General features: G+C 51.9%; 3 protein-coding genes across 3 annotated transcripts; 2 read left to right on the forward strand and 1 right to left on the reverse strand.

Annotated features, from left to right (window-relative positions):
• Positions 1–2,521: 2,521 nt before the first annotated feature.
• On the forward strand, positions 2,522–3,849 carry STEHIDRAFT_110681 (uncharacterized protein; the record flags this gene model as incomplete). Its single annotated transcript, XM_007303647.1, has 6 exons — positions 2,522–2,619; positions 2,657–2,937; positions 3,081–3,129; positions 3,334–3,363; positions 3,389–3,453; positions 3,692–3,849. The coding sequence occupies 6 exons, from the start codon at positions 2,522–2,524 to the stop codon at positions 3,847–3,849; spliced, it is 681 nt and encodes a 226-aa protein (XP_007303709.1).
• A 4,442-nt stretch (positions 3,850–8,291) lies between these two features.
• STEHIDRAFT_56486 (uncharacterized protein) lies at positions 8,292–12,779 on the forward strand (the record flags this gene model as incomplete). The annotated part of the gene is made up of 12 exons (XM_007303178.1): positions 8,292–8,436; positions 8,533–8,619; positions 8,840–8,994; positions 9,068–9,231; positions 9,300–9,824; positions 9,918–10,109; positions 10,250–10,743; positions 10,807–10,865; positions 10,920–11,055; positions 11,175–11,403; positions 11,658–11,845; positions 11,911–12,779. The coding sequence occupies 12 exons, from the start codon at positions 8,292–8,294 to the stop codon at positions 12,777–12,779; spliced, it is 3,243 nt and encodes a 1,080-aa protein (XP_007303240.1).
• A 2,727-nt stretch (positions 12,780–15,506) lies between these two features.
• STEHIDRAFT_121091 (DNA repair exonuclease) lies at positions 15,507–19,178 on the reverse strand. Its single transcript, XM_007303648.1, has 15 exons — positions 19,145–19,178; positions 18,701–18,859; positions 18,498–18,628; positions 18,272–18,435; positions 17,824–18,213; positions 17,578–17,763; positions 17,348–17,516; positions 17,174–17,284; positions 16,763–17,103; positions 16,590–16,671; positions 16,455–16,523; positions 16,157–16,390; positions 16,005–16,096; positions 15,788–15,935; positions 15,507–15,722 (listed from the first exon to the last, which is right to left on the reverse strand). Exons 2-15 carry the CDS (start codon positions 18,750–18,752, stop codon positions 15,702–15,704), a joined length of 2,190 nt encoding a protein of 729 aa, XP_007303710.1. The 5' UTR covers positions 18,753–18,859; positions 19,145–19,178; the 3' UTR covers positions 15,507–15,701.
• Positions 19,179–19,381: the final 203 nt, after the last annotated feature.

A 19,381-nucleotide genomic window follows, 5' to 3' on the forward strand; every position in this document is an offset into this window, starting at 1 on the left:
TCGGCCTCCGGTTTCGCGGCCTCCCGTCGTTTCTGATCAAACACTTCGAGCCTAATGCTGGAACATTTTACTATGCGGGCTCCTTCCTGTCTAACACGAAGAACGCTTAGGATTCTGACGTCTCGAGATACCGACGCGGACTCAATAATATCGTTCACGGTGTGCCACTTTCAGGTCTTGTACTTTCCACGACAATAATATCACAGGATGCTTTCTATCCTCGATCCTCAGACGTCACTTATGAACCGCAGTTGGCACAACATACCACGCATCGCTTTGCTTCAGGTCGAGGCAAACCCGAATGCCTTCATAATAGCGGCAAATTACTGTGAATCGTCCCGTACACACATGGCGCTGTCTACAGAAGGTTTGGGCATTTCAACTGATGTCTCAGATTGGAGTATAACCTCGCCAGATTAAGTTCGGATAAACACGATTCCCATACGTGTGCTTGACACAAGAACAGCGGTCGTGGCCTAGGCTGGGGTGCATGCATATATGTGCTAGTGCCGCAGCTTCCCGTTCTGCAGGTGTGGTCTTGAGTGTGACAATTCTAGTCATCCCGGGAGACGTGTATGCGCCGTGCGAAGGCTACATGACCTTCTCCTAAACCAGCGAGTACTTGCCCCAATCGCACCATCAATCTCAAGCTACATGCCTAAAGTAATTGCCGTATCACCCACGATTCTCTCGCCGGCCCCGTAGTGCCATAATCACCATAGTATGGTGGCATTTATTCGGAACACGGGGCCCTCCACGCATCAAATATTCCACAAAGAAGGCACCTTTGTGGTCTGTTTACTGGATTCGCGTCAGCGCCTGTACTCGCCTAATAAGTTGTAGTCATCTCAGCTCCATGGTGTATTCCCGAATAGAGAGATGTAGGTGATCAATCGGCTGGTCGATTGTCCGTCACAGTTTAAGTACTAGAAGTGTAACCTATCCCCACGTATCGGTCTAACTACTACCTGTGTGCGCGCATGCTTGGAGAGCTGGCCTATGTATACGGTTACCCGCCCTCAATGAGAGCATTCTCTGGGGTTAAAGATGATAAAATTCCCTCCTTGGTTACATAATCCTGCTCTAGTACCCGGACCCCACAACCTGAGTGAGGTACAGATTTGCACAATTTGCACCGGCGCATTCATGTTATACTTGTTATTATGTGAGCGCAGCAAGCTATTTTATTTCCGAACGATTCATCCTGACCTTAACATGGACAGGAGGATACCCCATTATACTTGACGGGCTTCAGATGTGTGTGTCACTGCGCCACAGTGGCACTTGGTTTTGTTCCAAGCTACCCCGGCCCGGCTCTTCCCGGTCATGGACCCGCGCCACACCCAACTCGCTCCGGTCGCTCCCGATTTTTACTGCATAACTCAATCTCCTTCCACCAACTCTCCTCATTGTCTTGTCCGTAAAGATCGCATTTCGTCTCTGGTTTGCGCTCCTCTTGATCACTATACCTGAATAAGGCCATACGGCTGACTGACTCCCCGCGAGTGACGACTGGTCTACAACTTCCATCGGCTGTCGAGGTGCGGTTTCTTGATGTTCGGAAGCCTAGTGTCATGGTTGACAAGGTCAGAGGCTTATGCAATATAGTGGGAAGTTTTCATTTGCAAGCGCTGATAATCTCTTCGATGGCTCAAGGATGTACAAATGTCGGTCTTGACATTTAACGACATGCTCAACCTGCCGAGATCGGCCCAAGTCGTGTCCTGAGGCATTTGTGCTTCCGTGCCCCTCGAAGACCGGCAATCATAGTCCTCGTCTTCGAGATATGAATTTGTAGCCTCAGATGTATATCATATCAGTAGGTAGACCGCTTTTAGGGCTACTCAGCGCGGTGCTACATATTATGATGGCACTCGAAACTCAAGCCCGTGATTTCGTTCCCTGGGCACGTTCTGGTTATAATGTTCTTCAGACTTCCGAGTCTGAGCCTGATCTGAAATGTCGATGCGATATCGGGTCACCGGCGGTTGGTTAATGGTTGTTGTATTGCGATATGGATGTGGCGTCGAAGATGATCTTGGATGATCTCCCTCCATTCCTGCTTATTGGTTCTACCTTCGTTCTTACTTTGTGGTTCCTACTGCGCCGCGCCGCCAGGCTGGTAGACCGCGAAATACAATGTCATCGCAAAACCGACGCAGGTGTCCAGACGGTGTATGGTGGTTAACCTCCTGAGCGCTCGGAGATACTCGTCAAAATCGATACGTGTTACATTGATTGCTGTGTTTGGCTTCAATGCGAGCTGTATTCCAAGGAGACACCAAAACTTAATTCCATCATCCTCTTTTCTTTTGGTAGTAAATATGGTCAGGATCGCCCCACACCAATGACCACGTACTTCAATCTGGACTCGCCGACGACCTCACTCCTGTGTCAGCTACGTCGTACCTTCAGCTGCACCTAGGTCAAAGTCCTTCGGTTCCGTAATGCTCTCCAACTCGCGGTTCGAACAGATATAAAGTGCACCACTCAACCGCTCACGACGTACTGCATGGAAGCTATGCATCCACAGTGCTCACGAAAGAGGGGTGTTCAGGCGTTAATATCGCCTGAAACCGCTCTAGCCCGTATCCGGGGTGTCTCTGTCTGGGGCGTGATGTACCCTATCGTGTTCTTCTGCTTCGGTTTTCTTTAGGGACACCCTCACTGTAAGTTCCGGATTGGCGCTCATAACACGAGGTCCAGACGACGTTACTCTGGGTGCTTATGACGCCAAGTACTGTACCAGTGAACAGCGGCTATACGAAACTCGTATGAGAATGGAGACGAACGCCGGTGCCGGTCACTGTGTTCTTGACCTTCCATTATTTGGTGGTGAGATGCTCCTCCTACATGCGTTCGAGTTCGACACCCTCTTACCCGCTTCGAGTTCTTCTCGCAGCACCACGACTAACCTCCTCCCCATGCATCTGTCGCGTGCGCCACACGTGGAAGTTGTGTGTGTATTCCGGTGCGTTATTTTTATTTTAGGTTTCCCTCACCTATGAACAGATCTCGACTATGAAGCTCAGAGCTTATTCTTCCTCCCTCCGTCTCCGTTCCTTGACGCGGGCTTACAGATGCAGACTCGGCCATGAGTCGAACCCAATGGGTAACCGCGGTTGTAAGGTTTGCTCAAGCCGCTACGGAAGTTTGTTTGTCTTGTTCAAGATCGATGCTGGCTGAGCTTGAGGTTCTTCAGCGGCTCAGACGCTATATGTTGAATCGTAGCCCACCGATCGGTCAATGTCACATCGTGGGTCCTTTGGCGCGTGTCTCGAACGTGGTTTTCATACTCACTAACCACTTCGCTCTGCTTCTCATATTTTCAAGCTCAGAGTCGACTCTTGGTTTCGCTATCAGGTGTGTGAACTTTGTTCAATGGCAGGTACAGCGGTCCTGAGTATTCTGGACACCAGTGGAAGGGAGGCGATTTACGAGCGCGAACGGGGGGTATGTTCCCAAACCTTGATGAGTGGTCCGAGGAGAACTCTTTCGAACGACATGGGCGTCCTTGGGATGCCAGTGGCGTTCGATGATCCCTCTTTCGACCTGCCGCCTTTGTCTAAAGTTTGAACGACGACGTATCTCATTTACGACCAAATTTTACTGACCCCGACGATTACGACCCTCTTCTCGTTTCCTGATATTACCATCGCCTACCGTTGTTCTTGTTCGGATAAATTCACAGCAAGTAGCGGTCCACCACCACCACCATCACCACCACCGCCTTTCTCTATTGGTAGTAACATTTCGAAGGGGAAGAGGAAGCTCGAAGCTCGGGATATTTATGTTAATGTTAGCTTCTTAATCTCACGAGAGGAGGAACGTCGGGAGAACCGCCGTTAGAGAACAGAATAGAATGAGAAAAGATCCCGGTCAGTCAGTCACTCGCGGCAGCTTTCCATGGCCGTGAAGTATGAAGCTTCGAAGTGATCTCAACTTGAACTACTCCTTCTATAGTGCCTCCGCGATAGCGTCGTGGCCTGTCTCCGTTGCGGGAGTCCAATGTCAATCGTGAGCCTATTTGGCCTGTTCTGATTCTCATGATACGCCACACCTCTCACACCAAAAGCAAGGTACATTATGAAGAGCCTGTACTATAGACTGGGGACTGAGTAGCGAGACAGGTACAGAGCACAGCGTAACGTCACCGAACCGACAGAGTTTCCTTCTTATTCGGCCCCCACTTAGTACTGTGGGTCTGTGGCCACACAGAAGCCATACGCTAAAGTTGGGTGTGGGGGCGGAAGCGTCGCTCGCCACGTTCTCCTCGGGCGCAATGCGCATCAGAACTTACGAAGTCGGCGAGGTTGAGTTTTTGGAGAACCGGGTGAGCGCTATGTGACGAAAGTGACAGAGAGAAAGATAGGGACCGTGGCTGCTACTAATAGCTTAACATTTATATTGTGATCGTTCGGTGGGACCTCTGAGGGTGAGAAGCCGCGGTATCTGTTAACAATGTCTGGATCGGTGAGCCTTTGTTGCGGCAAAGCGTGCGTACACATGAACCCGTTCGCGGTCCTCTTTATAGAACGGTCAATGTATGGATCAGGTAACCTACATATTGAAATGTTATACCCACGTCACATTCTTTCTCAAGGTTGTTATTCATGTTTGCTTCATTTCATATATTTCATATGGTTATGAGGCTGCTAGGACACCACATCCACAACATCAACATCGATGGACATACTGTACGTCCCAGCAGTTAGACGACGCTTACATAACGTGGGAACTCCCATTTGGCGGGAGACTCGCGCAAAATTGGCGGGGGCGATGGGCCCCTTGGGACACCGGACGTCGCCTAACGTCTGGGAGGTACAGTATGCATGTCTTTCGCTGCCATGGCCATGACCCCAGCCGTGATCGCATCTAGTACCATCGCGGGAGCTGCGGAGGGTTTAGACGTTTAAGGTAGTTTATGTGCATAGGCGTACGTATCGTACTGTTTTCGTACTTCGGTCTGGATTTCGTGGTTCGACGGCCAAGCTAGGTACTGATTGACTGGCTGACTGGCTGGATGGCTGGATGGCTGACAACGGAGCCTCAGCCACCGTCAGAGAAAACTCAATGTCATGGCGATATATATTCAAGTCAACAACCCTTTCTTGCTCTAAATGCATGCCACAGTTCCTCTAGCCTGAGGCTCTCACTCGCGGCTCGGAGGCAAACTAAACTATCCTTGTCCGATGGCCGAGAAGACCATGGCATCTGCTGAACTCTTCGGACATTGCGGTCGAGACTTGAGCTCGTGTTCTCACTAGAGTTGATGGTTGACTAGTTGACAGGCCGTAAACCCTCTGGATGGTACTAGTGACGTCGTGGTGGCTTGTTTCTTCTGTTCTGTTCGAGTAGGTACTCAGGCAGAACTTGTCTGGACATTGACGTGATGTGAAAATACAGTTCACATCGCCTGCACTCACACTCCTAAACTCTCGCTGTTGCAGTCATCACTCGATTATCGCACATAGACAGAAAAAATCACGCTCGAGCCGTCTGGTCCGTTTATTCTCCAGAATTTTCGGGATCTCTAACTCGACGACTCTGTAACGGCTGGTAACGGAAACCATAGACGATTCGGATCGTGTACCCAAACTCTACCCTGTCTTCTAATTTGTATTGTCTACATGAGACCTATCGTCGTTTTTCAAGGGTAGTATGCCAGTTCTGGACTGCAGAGGAGATTTAGACGTCCGCGGAATACGGGACGTACCGACATTGTATCTTACGGCCTCCTGCATTCACCTTCCATCCTGTACTCACGGCCGGCTTCGAATGGACGGTCGGGCGGTCGGACGGACGCACCGGATATGTTGAGATATCGCCCGTTCAATGTGGCCAAGAAACGTGGTAAGATGGCCGTTAAATGCACGAACATGGACACGATTATTGATTTCGTAGTCAGCTTAGATGCCAAATCACTCACTGTCCTTCGTCATACGTATGTTCAGTACGACCAGGTCTGCGTTCATCGCGACGGAGTTCGCGATTCTGGGAGGTCCAAGTAACGTATGGCCTATCATCATACTGGCGTTACCCAAGCATAGCAACAAGTGCCTGGTGAAGTGACCGTAGACGCGAATCCAACTGTAAGACGACCTGAATATCCTGTAGTAAACTAGGTGGCATTGCGCTCGAGTCCCAGAACTTGTCGCTGATGAAAGCGAGGACCAACAACCAGAAACAGTTGGAGTAAGTTCGAGGCATTTCTTATTCCTATAACTCGCCACAGGAGGTGGCCCATCATGATGCTCGTCCGAGTCAACGTCGCCCCAAAGTAAGCACTCACCGAAATATGCCCTGGCCCAGTACCTTCCAGTGCCCCAAGACCGGCTATCTCGCCACAGCCGAAGACCGCAAGCCCATTTGAATTTTCGAACGAAGTGTTACAGATGGTGCAGTGCACAGTCATGTTTGATCGCCCCGATCGGGGGCTTCATCCCTGAATCTATCTATCTGATATGTGTAAGTGACGAGTAAGCCCTGAATCGGACACTGGAAGGACGCAGAGGAGGCAGGTGGGGGCCAGGAAGATCGAGAGGCGGGCTGTTGTTACACCGGTAACTTTCGCCCAGACCAAAAGCAGTAAGAGAAGGAAGAGAAGGAGGAGGAAAAGGAGGGAAGAAAGACAGAATCGGACTGGCAACTTGGAGTCGAATGAATCACCATCGTGACGAGCCTCGTAAACGCGTGTTACGAAACGAAAACAGTCCTTTTTTTTCTAATGAGATGGGTTGCATGTGGTGTCCTCCACAAGAGTAGTCAGAAAAAACGACGCTTGCCGCGTCAGGAGCGGTGGGGCAATATCTTCGCAATAGGAGAGGCACCGCACCGAGCGGAGGTCGGCACGGGAGCGCGATATCCGAAAAAGGCAATGGAGCGGACGCGGCGGGAGCGGGATCGGCGCATCGGAGATCATCGGACGCCCGGAGTCCTTGGCAAGAGGGAGTTTCTCGAGGAAAAAGCCGTTACAAAGCCGCATCGAGAACTTGACATGGAGGTGAGACAAAGCGACTGAATGAGCCGAGAAACGATACTGTGGCGGGTGGCCTGACATGGATTGGAATTTGCGCAAGGATCGCCGCCGGCGACAATCCAATCAACGAAGACGTCATGGCTGGGAGTCTCTTTCTTTTGAGTGTGCTCATGGGTGTGAATATTTGGTGTTGGAAAAGAGGCAGAAAGGTGTGAATGCGAAGACAAAGAATGGCTGCTGACGAAGGCGCAGAGGTGCGGGTGGGCATGAAAGAGAGCAAGTCGAATGCCGGAGCCTCGAGGGAGGAAATGAGAACGGGTTCTACGATCGGGAGGAATCTGGCATGATCGGAACGTTGTGGTGGTGGGAATTTGCAAATCTGGATGTGGCAGGCGGGTGCGGGTGTGTGGCGCGTGTTTGGCGGCGGTGGACGCGACAAAAAAAGCAGGGGTGTTCTGGGTGGAGAGCGGCGGGTCCGAGGAGTCGCAGGAGGAATGGGAGTCGGGGAGAGGACTGGAGAAATGCAGGAAGAAGTGGCCCAAAGGAGGTCGGGCTGAGTAACGTGCGAGCGGCCACGTGGGGTCAGAAGGAAAGGGACGATATGGATTATCGGGGAAGAGCGGTACGCAGCTGCTTGACGTCCACCACAACCGTCGGCGACGACGACGAGTAAGAAAGACAAGCGGTAAGCAGTGCGGTAAGGCTATTAGGGCAGCGGCTCGTGCTGGCTTCGTTTGTGCGCGAAGGACGATCGAGTTAGTGCCCGGCTCGATTGCGGGATTGATCCCGGAGGCAAGGGCCACTCGAAACTTTCAAACTCCTCACTGCGCAAACTCGGAATATTCTAAAAAACCAGACATCCTCCTTTCGTCATCCCACCCGTACGTCTCAATCCCGCCTGCCATCTCCTTTCTCTTCCGCTCCCTCACCATCTCCCTCCCCTACCCATGCCCCAAAACAAATGACCTTCGCCGAACAACATCTCCCCACCTACGCTCACCCCCGTCCGCACCCCATGGCTGACTCCCGCCACTACCAACACAATCCTAACTTCCCCGTCAAGTCAGAGTCTCCGACGCCCTCAGAGCTCTCAGGACACCCGCCCTATTCTCTTTCCGCTCACCACCACCACCACCATCCTCTTCCGCCATCAACCACTCCATCTTTATTCAGATTCGGCTCCGGACACCAACACCAACAACCTACTCAACTTCCGTCCTTCAACTTTATGGCTCACCCGTCCTGGAATGGCGCGTCCTCGTCGCACCAATACTCGTCCTCGCCGCATATGCATCTCAATCTACCGCAGTCTATGAACGAACACACAGTGCTTAGCATGAACGACGACTATGACGACGGAGACGAGCTCTCGGAACTACCCGGCTCCGCGATGGATGTGGCCCCCAGTGGTTCTGGCAAGTCGTTCGAAAAGATCGTCAGGAGAAGGAGCAGCAAAGGTCCGTTTTTGTTTCCTTTGTGGAAACCGTCTCTTTCCGTCTCCATTCTTTGCTGCTGACGACCGTGCGTCTTGACGCGACTCACACCTCCAACAGCTTGTGATCAGTGCCGGAAGTCTAAATGTAAATGTGAAAGGTCCGGCGAGAACGAACCATGCAAGAGCTGTATTATGTTGGGAACGCGTGAGTCGACCCTTTCTTCTTTCTCAGAATATTCGCCGAGGACTTTGATCCCTGGAACACCTCGGACGCTTTCCATCCGCTTGCGGCGGCCCCGTTCTAATTCATCCCTTCTTGAGAACCTGCTCTTTGGCTCCCCGCGAGGGACCCATTCAATCCCCGCCCACACTCCTCTAGATCCGCACAGAGTCTCTTCGTACGTTTACTGATTCGTCCTCCCTAGCTTGTACATTTCTTGGTCCGTCCAGGAAGCGTGGCCCACCAAAAGGCTACATTGATGCTATCGAGGCTCGCCTACACCAGACCGAAGCGCTTATCGGCATCCTTCTAGCGGCGAACGACACGCGCGCTCAATCCCTGCTCGAAGACCTTGCTCAGGTATATATTTGTTGTTTATAATTAGCTGCTCCAGGCACTTCATTATAAAGTGCGACACTAACGGCGTTCTCAGGACGGGCTTGCTAAGGAGATCATTGAACGTGTGGATAATTCTCCGTACGGTATCAAAGGACGCAGCCGAGGCGCAGATTCGGCCAATCCTAACAGGCCCCGTACATCAAGCACACAGCCAGGGCAAGGCGAGGGATCGAATACGAACTCGATAAACTCAACTCAGTAAGTGAAGAACATTCCGAAGACAATTATGTTATCTCTGATGCACTTTGCGCCCTGCCTCGCCTCAGTCCTTCGAACGAGTGGCAGGACAGCGTGTCTGCACGAATTAACGCCCTTGCCATCTCCCGTAAACAAAACATATACGCTCCCGGCGATTCTCCTGCCTCCAGATATACCGACGATGGTCCACGTCAAGGACGACCTCTACTCTCCCTTACAACTCCACAGGACGTTGCCGAAGACCGCTCGCTCTCACCCGCCCGACGCCAACGGCGACGTGTCGGCGACGAGGGCCCATCTTCAGCTCACCCAGCCTCCCAATCTCCCTCCCGGTCACCGCGGCACCGACCCTCAATGGGTTCGATGCATGACCGGTACGCGAGCGGATCTCCGGGTTTCCAGGATGCGACTGGAGATACAAACACTGGCACCTCGGACGCGCTCGACGAAAGCTCGGACGATGAATTGGCGGGGGAAGTGGGTCAGTTGAGTTTGAATGAGGAGCGGGAGGTACGTTACCACGGCAAAGCCAGTGGTCTGCACCTGCTCCACGTCAAGGACCGTGTGGACGGCAGAAACGAGGGTGGAATCTGGTGAGTGCTCGGCTGTTCAGTCGCTGACTTCGGTCCGATTCTCTTTGTCTTCCCTATTCCTTCTTTCCTGACGAGAGTCTATCATGCTATTAGGCGCTTCCCGAAGGCGAGGGTGTGGCCTCCCTTACCATGGAATGCGACCTCCGCCAAGGCTTCACCAGACTCTTCCCCTACTCTGCCTGATCTTCCGATTCAGGAACATCTACTAGATCTCTACTTCACTTACGTCCATCCCGCGCTGCCCATCGTTCACAAACAGACTTTTCTCGAGGATTTCCGCAATGGGTGAGTAGAGTTTCTCCGTGGTTCTACCTTTCATATCTGGCCTTGTGTTCTAGTTCCGTAAAACCTTAGGACTGACGCGGAAATCGCGCTCCTTCATTGAATTGCTGATGCGAATGCGAATAATTTATTTTTCTTCATAGACAAGTCGCTTCTGGCCCGTCACCAAGTTCGAGCAGCTCGGGCCCGACGTCACCGACAGGGTCTTCGCCACGTTCCAAACGCACTCCTATCTCCCAACTGCTCCTTCTTGTCATGTTCTCCATCGCCGCCCGATACACGTCCCGGGGCGACGCGGATGCTCCCACTCCCACAGACGGCTCGATGTGGCCGGCAGGAGATGTCTACCTCGACCAAGCGAAGATCTTGTTGAACGATTGTTATTCAAGCTCGAGATCGAGTACGTGTCAAGCTTTGCTCTTGATGGGATATCGAGAGATTGGGATAGGAGCGATGGCGCAGGCTTGGTTGTATGTCGGCATGGCGGTCAGGATGGCGCAGGATCTGGGGATACACAAGAGTGCGGACCGGTGGCAGCATGTGGGTAACTCCTTGTTTAGTCAAGTCGAGCTGCAGGAAAGGAGACGGGTGTGGTATGGCTGTGTTATTATGGATAAGTATGTTTCGACATATATCGGTAAGTGATACCGCGCGTTGCGTCCGCGGTGAGACGATGACTGACGCCGTTCATGCTGCGCAGGACGTCCGCTGTCGATTTACGAGCGAGACTTCAATGTCGAGCTGCCCAGCCTCTCGGAGGTACGTCGTCTTTCTTTCTGGCGCTTTGATCGTACGTTGACCGTGGAATGACAGGTCGAAGAGAACGAGGAATGGAGGTCACATCCCTCGGACCCGTTGATGTACGACGAAAACGAGAAGGAACCAAACCTAGCGCTGATCACCCTACCCGGCCGTGTAATCTCCTGTTTCAATGCCTCGGCGAAGCTATGTACGTTTCGAGTCACATTATTTCCTTCCTTCATCCTATTCGCTTCCATTCAATCAACGTGTTGACATGTGCCATTCGACTCCGACAACAACGACGTTTTCCATGCCCCATCCGCGCAGCCATCATCCTGAGCAAGATCGTGCAGGCCCTGTACGCCGTTCGTTCCGGTCCTGGCCGACATGCGGAATCGTTAAGGTTGGATCAGGAATTGGACAAGTGGTATTTTGAGCTCCCGGACCACCTACGGTACGATTCTGCGCGCTCGAAGAAGGGGGCGACGCCACCGCCACACGTTCTCGTATTGCACATGCAGTACTGGTGTGTCGTACTGCTGCTGCACCGGCCATTGTGAGTTTTTCGTTCTTCAACGCGACTCTCCGAGTTGCTCCCTCTATTTCGTCCGAAGATGATTCATCCATGGGGCGTGGGCGCTCACACACTCGTAACTTACTCGCTGACAATCTTCCTGTGATTGATTCTCCGTCTATAGCATCCGATTCGTCCTTCAGCACAAGTCCAAAGGGTCACTGTGAGAACTCCTCTTGGTCTTTGTTCTTTCTGCGACCGAAGCTTACCTTTTGCTTGCTCCTTTGGGTAACCAGGTCTTCGTCGCCTAAAGAAGATCCACAGACGTGTGCGATCTCGCAGAAAAACTATGACCTCTGTGTTCAGGCCGCGAATCATATTACCTCCGTCGTCGCCACATACAAAGATAATTATTGTATCAAGCGCGCACCAGTTTTCCTGTCGTACTACGTCTTCAGTGCCAGTGTGATGCACGTGACAACCCGTGCGTCTCATTTCCTCCCATTGTTCCTCATGTTTGGATCGTTACTGAATCTACGTTGTCTCTAGTCAATGCATACCCCGATGATCCACAAGCACGAATGGGACTCATCGCCTGCATGGACGTCCTGAAAGCTCTCGAGGTCGTCTGGCCAAGCGCAGGACGTGCGTGGGAACTCCTCCGAGGCTCGAACGTTAACTCGGCCAGCGCAGCCAGTGCCTCACCCGATCTCTCGAATTCCTCGCCTTCAGGCCGACCAACGTCTAAGCGCACCGCAGAGCACTTCCTCGAAGACTCGCACTTCTTCTCCGGCGTACCAGTGCCAGGTTCTGGTCCTCGTGCTTCAGCTGGAGGTCCTGGTGCGAGTCAGGCTTTCCCGTTGACTGCGATCTCCGCCACGGCGGGCAACCCCAACCCGTCGAATCCGAACATCCCCCCAAACCACAACCCACATGGCCCCGGTTCTCATTCGTCGCAGTCTCATTCACATAGCGCAGGCTCGAATGGGAGTTACTACCCATCCTCGTATGATCGTTGGGCCGGAGACGGCAGCCTGAGCACGTTCCCCGCGAGCCTGTCGACGTCGGTGTTGCCGCAACAGTATAGCACTGGGTTCGTCGATGATCATCGCGCGAGGGCAGCATCAGCAGACGGCGGAGGGGGCGCGCCGGGATCGCAGAGGTATCCTCAATATTGGAGCGATTATTCGAGCCTGGGGTCGTTGAGCACTAGTTTTGGGGTACCGATGCTGCCGCCGGAGTCGTTGCAACACGCTCAGCAACACCAACAGGGGCAGGGGCAGAACCAGACGCAGAATCATCAGGGCGCGGGCCAAGACAAGATTTACGTGCCGGAACAATACCAACATATGTTCGGTGAGTTGAATTGTTCCGGTGTCGTCACACGTATTTCTCACCACGGAATTATGTGGATGTAGACTGACCTCCTATTCCTTGTCTATAGCGCCTCCATAACAGCTGAAAGACGCACTGGCGCGTATCGTTTGGACTCGGGCTAGGGCTTGGATTTTCGGTTCAGATTCGTTTGTTGGTTCGTATCGATCATCATACTGCGTACTTCGTTGTGTTTTCCCTCCGTTTTGCATTGTACCCTCTTCTTCCTTGTGTCTACTTTTCCTTGTCACTTTCATCAACTTCCCCGCTATCACTCAATGATCCCCCTCAACTCAAAATCTCATCTCTATCTCTTTTTCTATTCGTCCTCTCCTATCTTCCCATCGTAGTTTCTAGCAAACCATTCGACTCGTCATAATTCATAATCACGTATCGTTCGCATTCTATATGTACATCTGTACCGTTTCTATCGGTTGGTTGTCAGAGTCCGGCTGTTTGTCCCTTTGGCTTGTCTGTCTGTCTCTGTCGAGCATACATTCTACGCCTCGAGCTCGCAGGGTTTCAACACCACGCAAGTGCTGTAGCAGACCTCGTCGTCGTGCTTGCCCTGCCTTTTCTCGCCTGCCTCAGCTTCTGTCGGGATTCAAATACCTATGTATCTACTTACCATCTCGGTCTCGGTCTTCGGTCTCGATCACTATTCTCGATTCGCTTCTTTCTTCGCCTTGTCCCTTCGAATTCTTGTTGTGAAGCATATGCTGTCTGTGCCCCTTCCTCGTCGTTCGACATCATGATCCCTCAAACTTCTCTCACATATCCTCTGTTTTCACCAGCACTCACGTATTTACTTAGTCTGAAGCTTCCCACACGACCCCTAGCTCTTTATTACTATTGTCGCTTCCAGTTCTGATCCAGCTGATCGTACGGTACGAGTTGTATCCTTACTCAGATCCCAGTCGTTTGTTCCATCTGGTCCGCTAGCGCCGTAATGTTCCAAGTTATTTCAATTATTATACCTCGAGTTAAGCATGCCCTTCTCAGCCCCTGTCATACTTACTCTATCGTCGGACTTCCGAGGCCCATCTTCTGAGTGAACTGACCGAGGCCAGCTAGGCCAATCGAACGGTGGAAACTCCTCAGTCGGTCTTTCAAAAGGAAGGGCACACTCCGATAGTAAAGTTTGTTTCGCTATACCGGGCCTGCAATTGCGTTGCAGACAATAGAAAGTTCGGGTGACGGGTCGGGCTCCCCTGTCGACGCAGACGGCAGCGGAAGACAGGACAAGTGACTATAAATGAAGATAGTACGCCGGCGGTCGCTTCTTGCCTCGAGATCGACAACCGTATCTGAATCTGTAGCGGTTCAAAGTGGTCGCTGCGAATCACATACTAGGGTGCATGCATGAGGGCACGTACGGCAACGTCCATTTTCATTCTGCGAAACAGGTACGAGAATTTTTTTGCCAGTTGGTGCGAGGACGGCCCTTAGCGGCCTCGAAATTCTCAGTCCTGCACCACGAACAGGTGCGGTAGGCTACCAATAGTTTTCCTACTCCATGGACGCCACCAGCATTGTACCACAATGATGCCATGATGATCAGTGTCAAACCTGCAGCTCGAGAAGATTGCACGAGTTCGAAACAGGCACTACGCAGAGAAGCAGGCGCGCTGGACCACTGTAACTGACAGGCTGCAAGTGCAAGAGCTCCTGGCCGTCGATCGATATGTGTTTCAAGAAGGAAATTCTCTTCTTCTGGTCTGACTATAGGCGACGCTGTACGGGAGGGTCCATGTGGATGCACAAGAGGCGTACGTCCCCGAGAAGCGACCTGCGACCTTCCGAGAGTCCGAGTCGTACAAATGCAGAAAGGTCGGGTCGTAATATGCATGCATACGTTGACGTAGAACAAAAGGGGCCGCCGCGATTTTCGGAGGGCCGAGACGAATCTATCTGGACCTACTCAATTCAAAGTTGCCTTCAAAAAGAATCTCGCAGCAACGAACTGGGGGACCGTGACGGTAGTCGAAGCGAAGGAAAGTCCATCGAAGTAACGACGGTGTGGACGCCTGACTAACACATGGGCAGCTCGGGTGTCAAGACGAGACACACCTGCGGCCGCGCATCGTCTCATGTCCCAGGGTGCGCGGTATGTAGTACGTGCACGCTGGGCATCTCAGCACTGGAAATCTAGAACTTTGTGGTGCGTGGAGAACGCAAAATTAACCACTCCACGCACCATGAATCGATCGTGTCCATCTGCTGCCTAACGGCGCAAAGTTAGGGATTCTATTTCGAGCGTGACCATTTTCGCCGTGGTGCTGAAATCATGAACTTCGAGGCATGCGGAGTGTAATGATCTAAAAACTTCCAGGAGGCGCCACAAAAAAGGAGCATCAGGGACAATATTTGTCGTGGATGCGCGATGGCCTCTCGTGAGTTGGAGCTGAGGCTGACGAGAAAGAGCTAGAGCTGAAAAGGCCGTCGCCGCGGTCAACGAAGAGCCTAGCCTCAGGATGAAGCTACCCTTTTGGTAAGACGGTCAACATGTGGATGATGGAGTCGTTTCTGAACCGAGAAAGGAATACATGTTTGGTCTCCGGAAATTGGGAATATTTTGACGGCTAACACGACTAATATTCGACACCGGCGGTGTCTGGATGGTGTTGTTTTGCAGGAACCGGCCTGAACCGGCGGCCTCCGATGAGGAGGCGCCCGCACCCACGTGTTGGCAACCGGAGCGCTCAGCGCCACTCGAGTCGCCACACGACTAAATGCAGCTAGATGCTGGCAGAGTGCCGTGGCCCATGTCATCGTCCTCAAAGAGGCTGCAACGAATAACATTGACAAACGGTTACAGATAGCAAGAGATAATTGTGAAGATTAAGCAATGACAGTCCAAAAAAAATGATTTACCACCCAAAGTCAGTTGAAGTGATGGTCAGCCAGGTACACCTTCTTATGTTCAACTAGAAACGTTATGAGGTGGCGTAAACCAACCCTGGCGTTCAGTCGCTGTCAAGCTCGATCTATCGAAACATAGTAGTCATATGTCAGTATTCTGCACTGAGCACACACGGCACGACCAGCTTACCACCTCAGCATTCTTCGCTCGCGCTCGACTTGCCGCAGCTCTCCCCGTCGTTCGGGTTCCGGACGGTGCAAAGCTCAGGACGGCTTGCTTAGTGGATGATTTGGATGTGGCAGCCTTCTTGGCCGGTGCTTTCTTAGCCGCTGGTTGACTATTTCGGAGATGTGTCGGGTCAACGGGAAGAAGTTATGACAATGTGGCCAGCAGAAAAGGAACACACCTAAGCACTGCAGCACGGCTTGTCTTTTTCTTCGGCTGAGGCTCCTCTTCTTCTTCCTCGTCGTCGTCTTCTTCTTCGGAATCACTTTCCACCTGTCATACCAAAAAATTAGCTTTTTGTCGCCGAAACTTCAAAGATCAATCTTGACTGACCGCTTTCTTCTTGCCCCTCCCCGTCGTAGTCGCTTTCTTCGCTGGGGCTTTCGCCTTAGCCGGCGCCTTCTTCGCCGGCGCAGCAGCCTTGCCCCTTCCTTTCTTTGGCGGAGGAGCCTCATCGGAGAAATCGTCGTCGTTCGCATCAATATCCATGGCCATTGAGTCGACAGACTTAGCGTCCTCGTCCTCATCGTCTTCCGAGCCAGCGAGGGCCTTGCCCTTGCCCTTAGGCTTCATCGTAAGTTCTGCATCAGAATTTATGGAACAGAGGTGATTGAGATAAGTGAACTGTTACCTTTGGCTTCTTCCCGTGAAGTTGCTCTTCCTGGTACTCCTTTTCCGTTTGTTCTCGTACTCTTTCGAGCTGATGAGAAAGTGGGTTTACGAAGTCAGAAAGACGAAGCCAAGGTTGTTGCTGACATTTGCTTACGATATTGTCAAAGTTCTCTTCGGAGAAGTCTCCCTTAGATTTCACGCCCTCTCGCAACGTTTTCAGCATCTCGTTCACATGTCTAAAAAATAAGTCGTTCGTGGTCAGCAAACCCGCTCTCCAAGGCCTCATACATCTAAAATAATTGCCGGAATTTGAAGAGAGAAACTTACGTCTCGATCGAATGTATATCATCCTTCTCCACAAACACCTGCACCGCATCCGCCATCCCATTCTCCCCCAACAGCTGTAACTCCTGTGCCCTTAAATACTCCTGCACAAGCGTATGCACCCTCACCCTTCCCAGTCCACCCTCGCCGTCTCCACCCATGCCAGCGATCCCACCGTCGTCGTCTTCGTCGAGGAGATTCGGCTCGTCTGCAGCTACACGCCGCGCTGCGGATTGTTTGGCTCGATGGAAGGTGAGGACGTCGCGTGGGTTGGCGAGTTTACCGGTGAATTCTTGGCCGAAACGGATGGGGTTTGACATGGAGGGGACGCCTGTTGTGTCGACCTGTGTGCGTGTACAATCGAGTTTAAGTGATTCTGAGGACCTACACGAAGGAATGCTGAATGAGCCGTACCTTGAGACGGACAAGAGGGAGCATGGAAGGAATGGGATCGTCCCCTGCCTCTGTGGCTTCCTGGTTCCTCTCTTGCCAAGTATCATTAGCTTTTTGGATCAGCTCGTTGACCTGTTAGCATATTTCTGTTAACACGATGCAGGAGGTAACGAGATAGGAAGACCGGGTGCGTACGCGTCCTTTAAGATACTTCGTAATCTCCATCTGGTCCGTCACATCAAATCCGACCTCCTCAGCGACCTCCGTCAACACCACCTCATCCATCACAAACGGTCGTACTGTCCGCAGAGGAAGCGGGGTCATCTGGAATTCCTTGCCTTGGATCTTTAGCAACGCGACATGTCTGCAAGAGTGAGCAGTCAGCTACGAACAGTAGGACATGTATGTGGAGATAGGATACTCGCTTTTCTATTGACTCGCCCTCTGCAAGTGATGTGGCGACGGACGATCCGGGTTGAGAGATGAAGTAGCGTTTCCCGGCAACTGGTTCTGGGACTATACGACAGTCATGCTCGTGGCCCCATATAACGAGGTCGACACTATCATCGAACATGCCCTCTGGTACAGACTCTTGCGGCCCGTGCCTCACACTGAATGTGGAGAAAAAATTAGAGAGAAAAATACTGAACTCTTGAGAAAGGGGAACAAACCGGTTCTGATGCAACAACAGCACGTTGAACCACTCGTCCTTATCCTTCGGCATATACATCCTAACCCTGTTGCTCCGCAACTCAAAATGCATCCTCGCATCCTTCACATTTCCAATCCCGTACAGCCCCAAATGCGTGTTTCCTTTCTTCAACAACACCGGCCTCACAGCGATCCCGTCCTGCTCAGCGGCGGAGGCAGCTGCGTTGGCACTAGAGAGTGGGAGATCGAGTTTGCCGATGTAGTTGACGAGACCGGAGACGGAAAGCATGTCGAGGGCACAGAGCGCGCCTTCTGGCCCTGCACCCTGTGGGTCGTCGTGGTTGCCGTGGATGGAGAAGACGGGAATACCGACGTTGAAGTTACGGTCTTCGTAGTTGATGGCGGGAAAACTAAAAGGTCATGCCAGGTAAGTCAGACTTGGAGTCTGGGAAAGATCATTGTGCTTACGAGTAACCGGCTGCCTTTCCGTCATTTGGGTCGCTCAAGAGCTCCATTTCTACGGGCTTGGTGCCCATTGTGTATTCTCGCAGGAGGCCCATGACTTGGTAGAGACAATCTCGAGACGGTCGATTCTCGTGAAAAAGGTCTCCAGCGAGTAAGATGAAGTCAACCTAGAGAGATCATGAGCACCCATCATAGAAATAACCTCCACAGCTTTTGAAATGGGGTGCACCTCGTTCTTGACCGCAAGCTGCAAGATTTCTCGGAAAGTATTGATTGAGTCCTGGCCTCGTATGGGATCGCGTTCATTGTATCCGATATGATTGTCGGTGGCGAGTAGGATTTTGAACGTGTCGTCGGCATCTACATGAATAAATGGCGCCATACTTCAGAACACAGCTCGGTTATGGAAATGATAGAACGGGAACAACTTACACTCCTCTCCGATGGTGGGTGGTGGTAGCGCATGTTCTTCATCGTCACTCATATCGAGGATTGAGGGTGGGAGTTAGGCCTTCAGTAAATGGTCTATAAGCCAACAGCAGTAATATCTTGAGATCACCACTTTACACTGTAGCGGAAGTTGTCGAGGGGCTAAAGACAGCGAAGTCAGCTTTCATCAATATTGTCGTCCCTACTTCAGTGGACGATGAAACGAGGATCACTGGAGCAAGACGGCAACTGCTCGACACCAAGCGCAGAAAAAAACAATGACAATCATCATAGTTGCATAGTGTGTGCATCGTTCCAGTGTAACGCCATTACAAGGCAGCAGTTGAGGAGTGTCGTGGCGCCACATGACTGTGATTGTTCCCAGCTCAGGTAGCGCCATCCAATTTATGCAGGAGCTATGCATAAAGCAAGATAACACTGACTTACAGATAACTCGTAGGGAGAATGTGACGATGTGAAGGACCCAAGCAAATGTCTCTTTTGTGTCCTGAACGAGTCAGAGACGTGACCGTGTGCGTGAAAGCGAAGTCCTAGAAAGTCTGGTGAAGGTATTCTGAGAAGAAATGGAGCTGTATATTCAGCTTTAATGTGCTACACAGAACCGAAAGGGCACGTACTGAGCAGAGCACAAGGGTGGCGAGGATGACAGAGAGGAAGGAGCGT

Source organism: Stereum hirsutum (assembly GCF_000264905.1).
Source record: "Stereum hirsutum FP-91666 SS1 unplaced genomic scaffold STEHIscaffold_6, whole genome shotgun sequence".
NCBI classification, from domain to species: domain Eukaryota; kingdom Fungi; phylum Basidiomycota; class Agaricomycetes; order Russulales; family Stereaceae; genus Stereum; species Stereum hirsutum.

What these genes read in the sequence shown, in the direction of transcription:
- STEHIDRAFT_121091 (XM_007303648.1), bottom strand. Translation starts at nt 18,752, where the DNA reads ATGAGTGACGATGAAGAACATGCGCTACCACCACCCACCATCGGAGAG. An exon ending in GAGGGCGAGTCAATAGAAAA is followed by an intron (nt 17,517 to 17,577) that starts GCGAGTATCCTA and finishes TCACTCTTGCAG; the next exon opens with ACATGTCGCGTTGCTAAAGA. An exon ending in AAGAGAACTTTGACAATATC is followed by an intron (nt 16,524 to 16,589) that starts GTAAGCAAATGT and finishes CTTTCTCATCAG; the next exon opens with CTCGAAAGAGTACGAGAACA.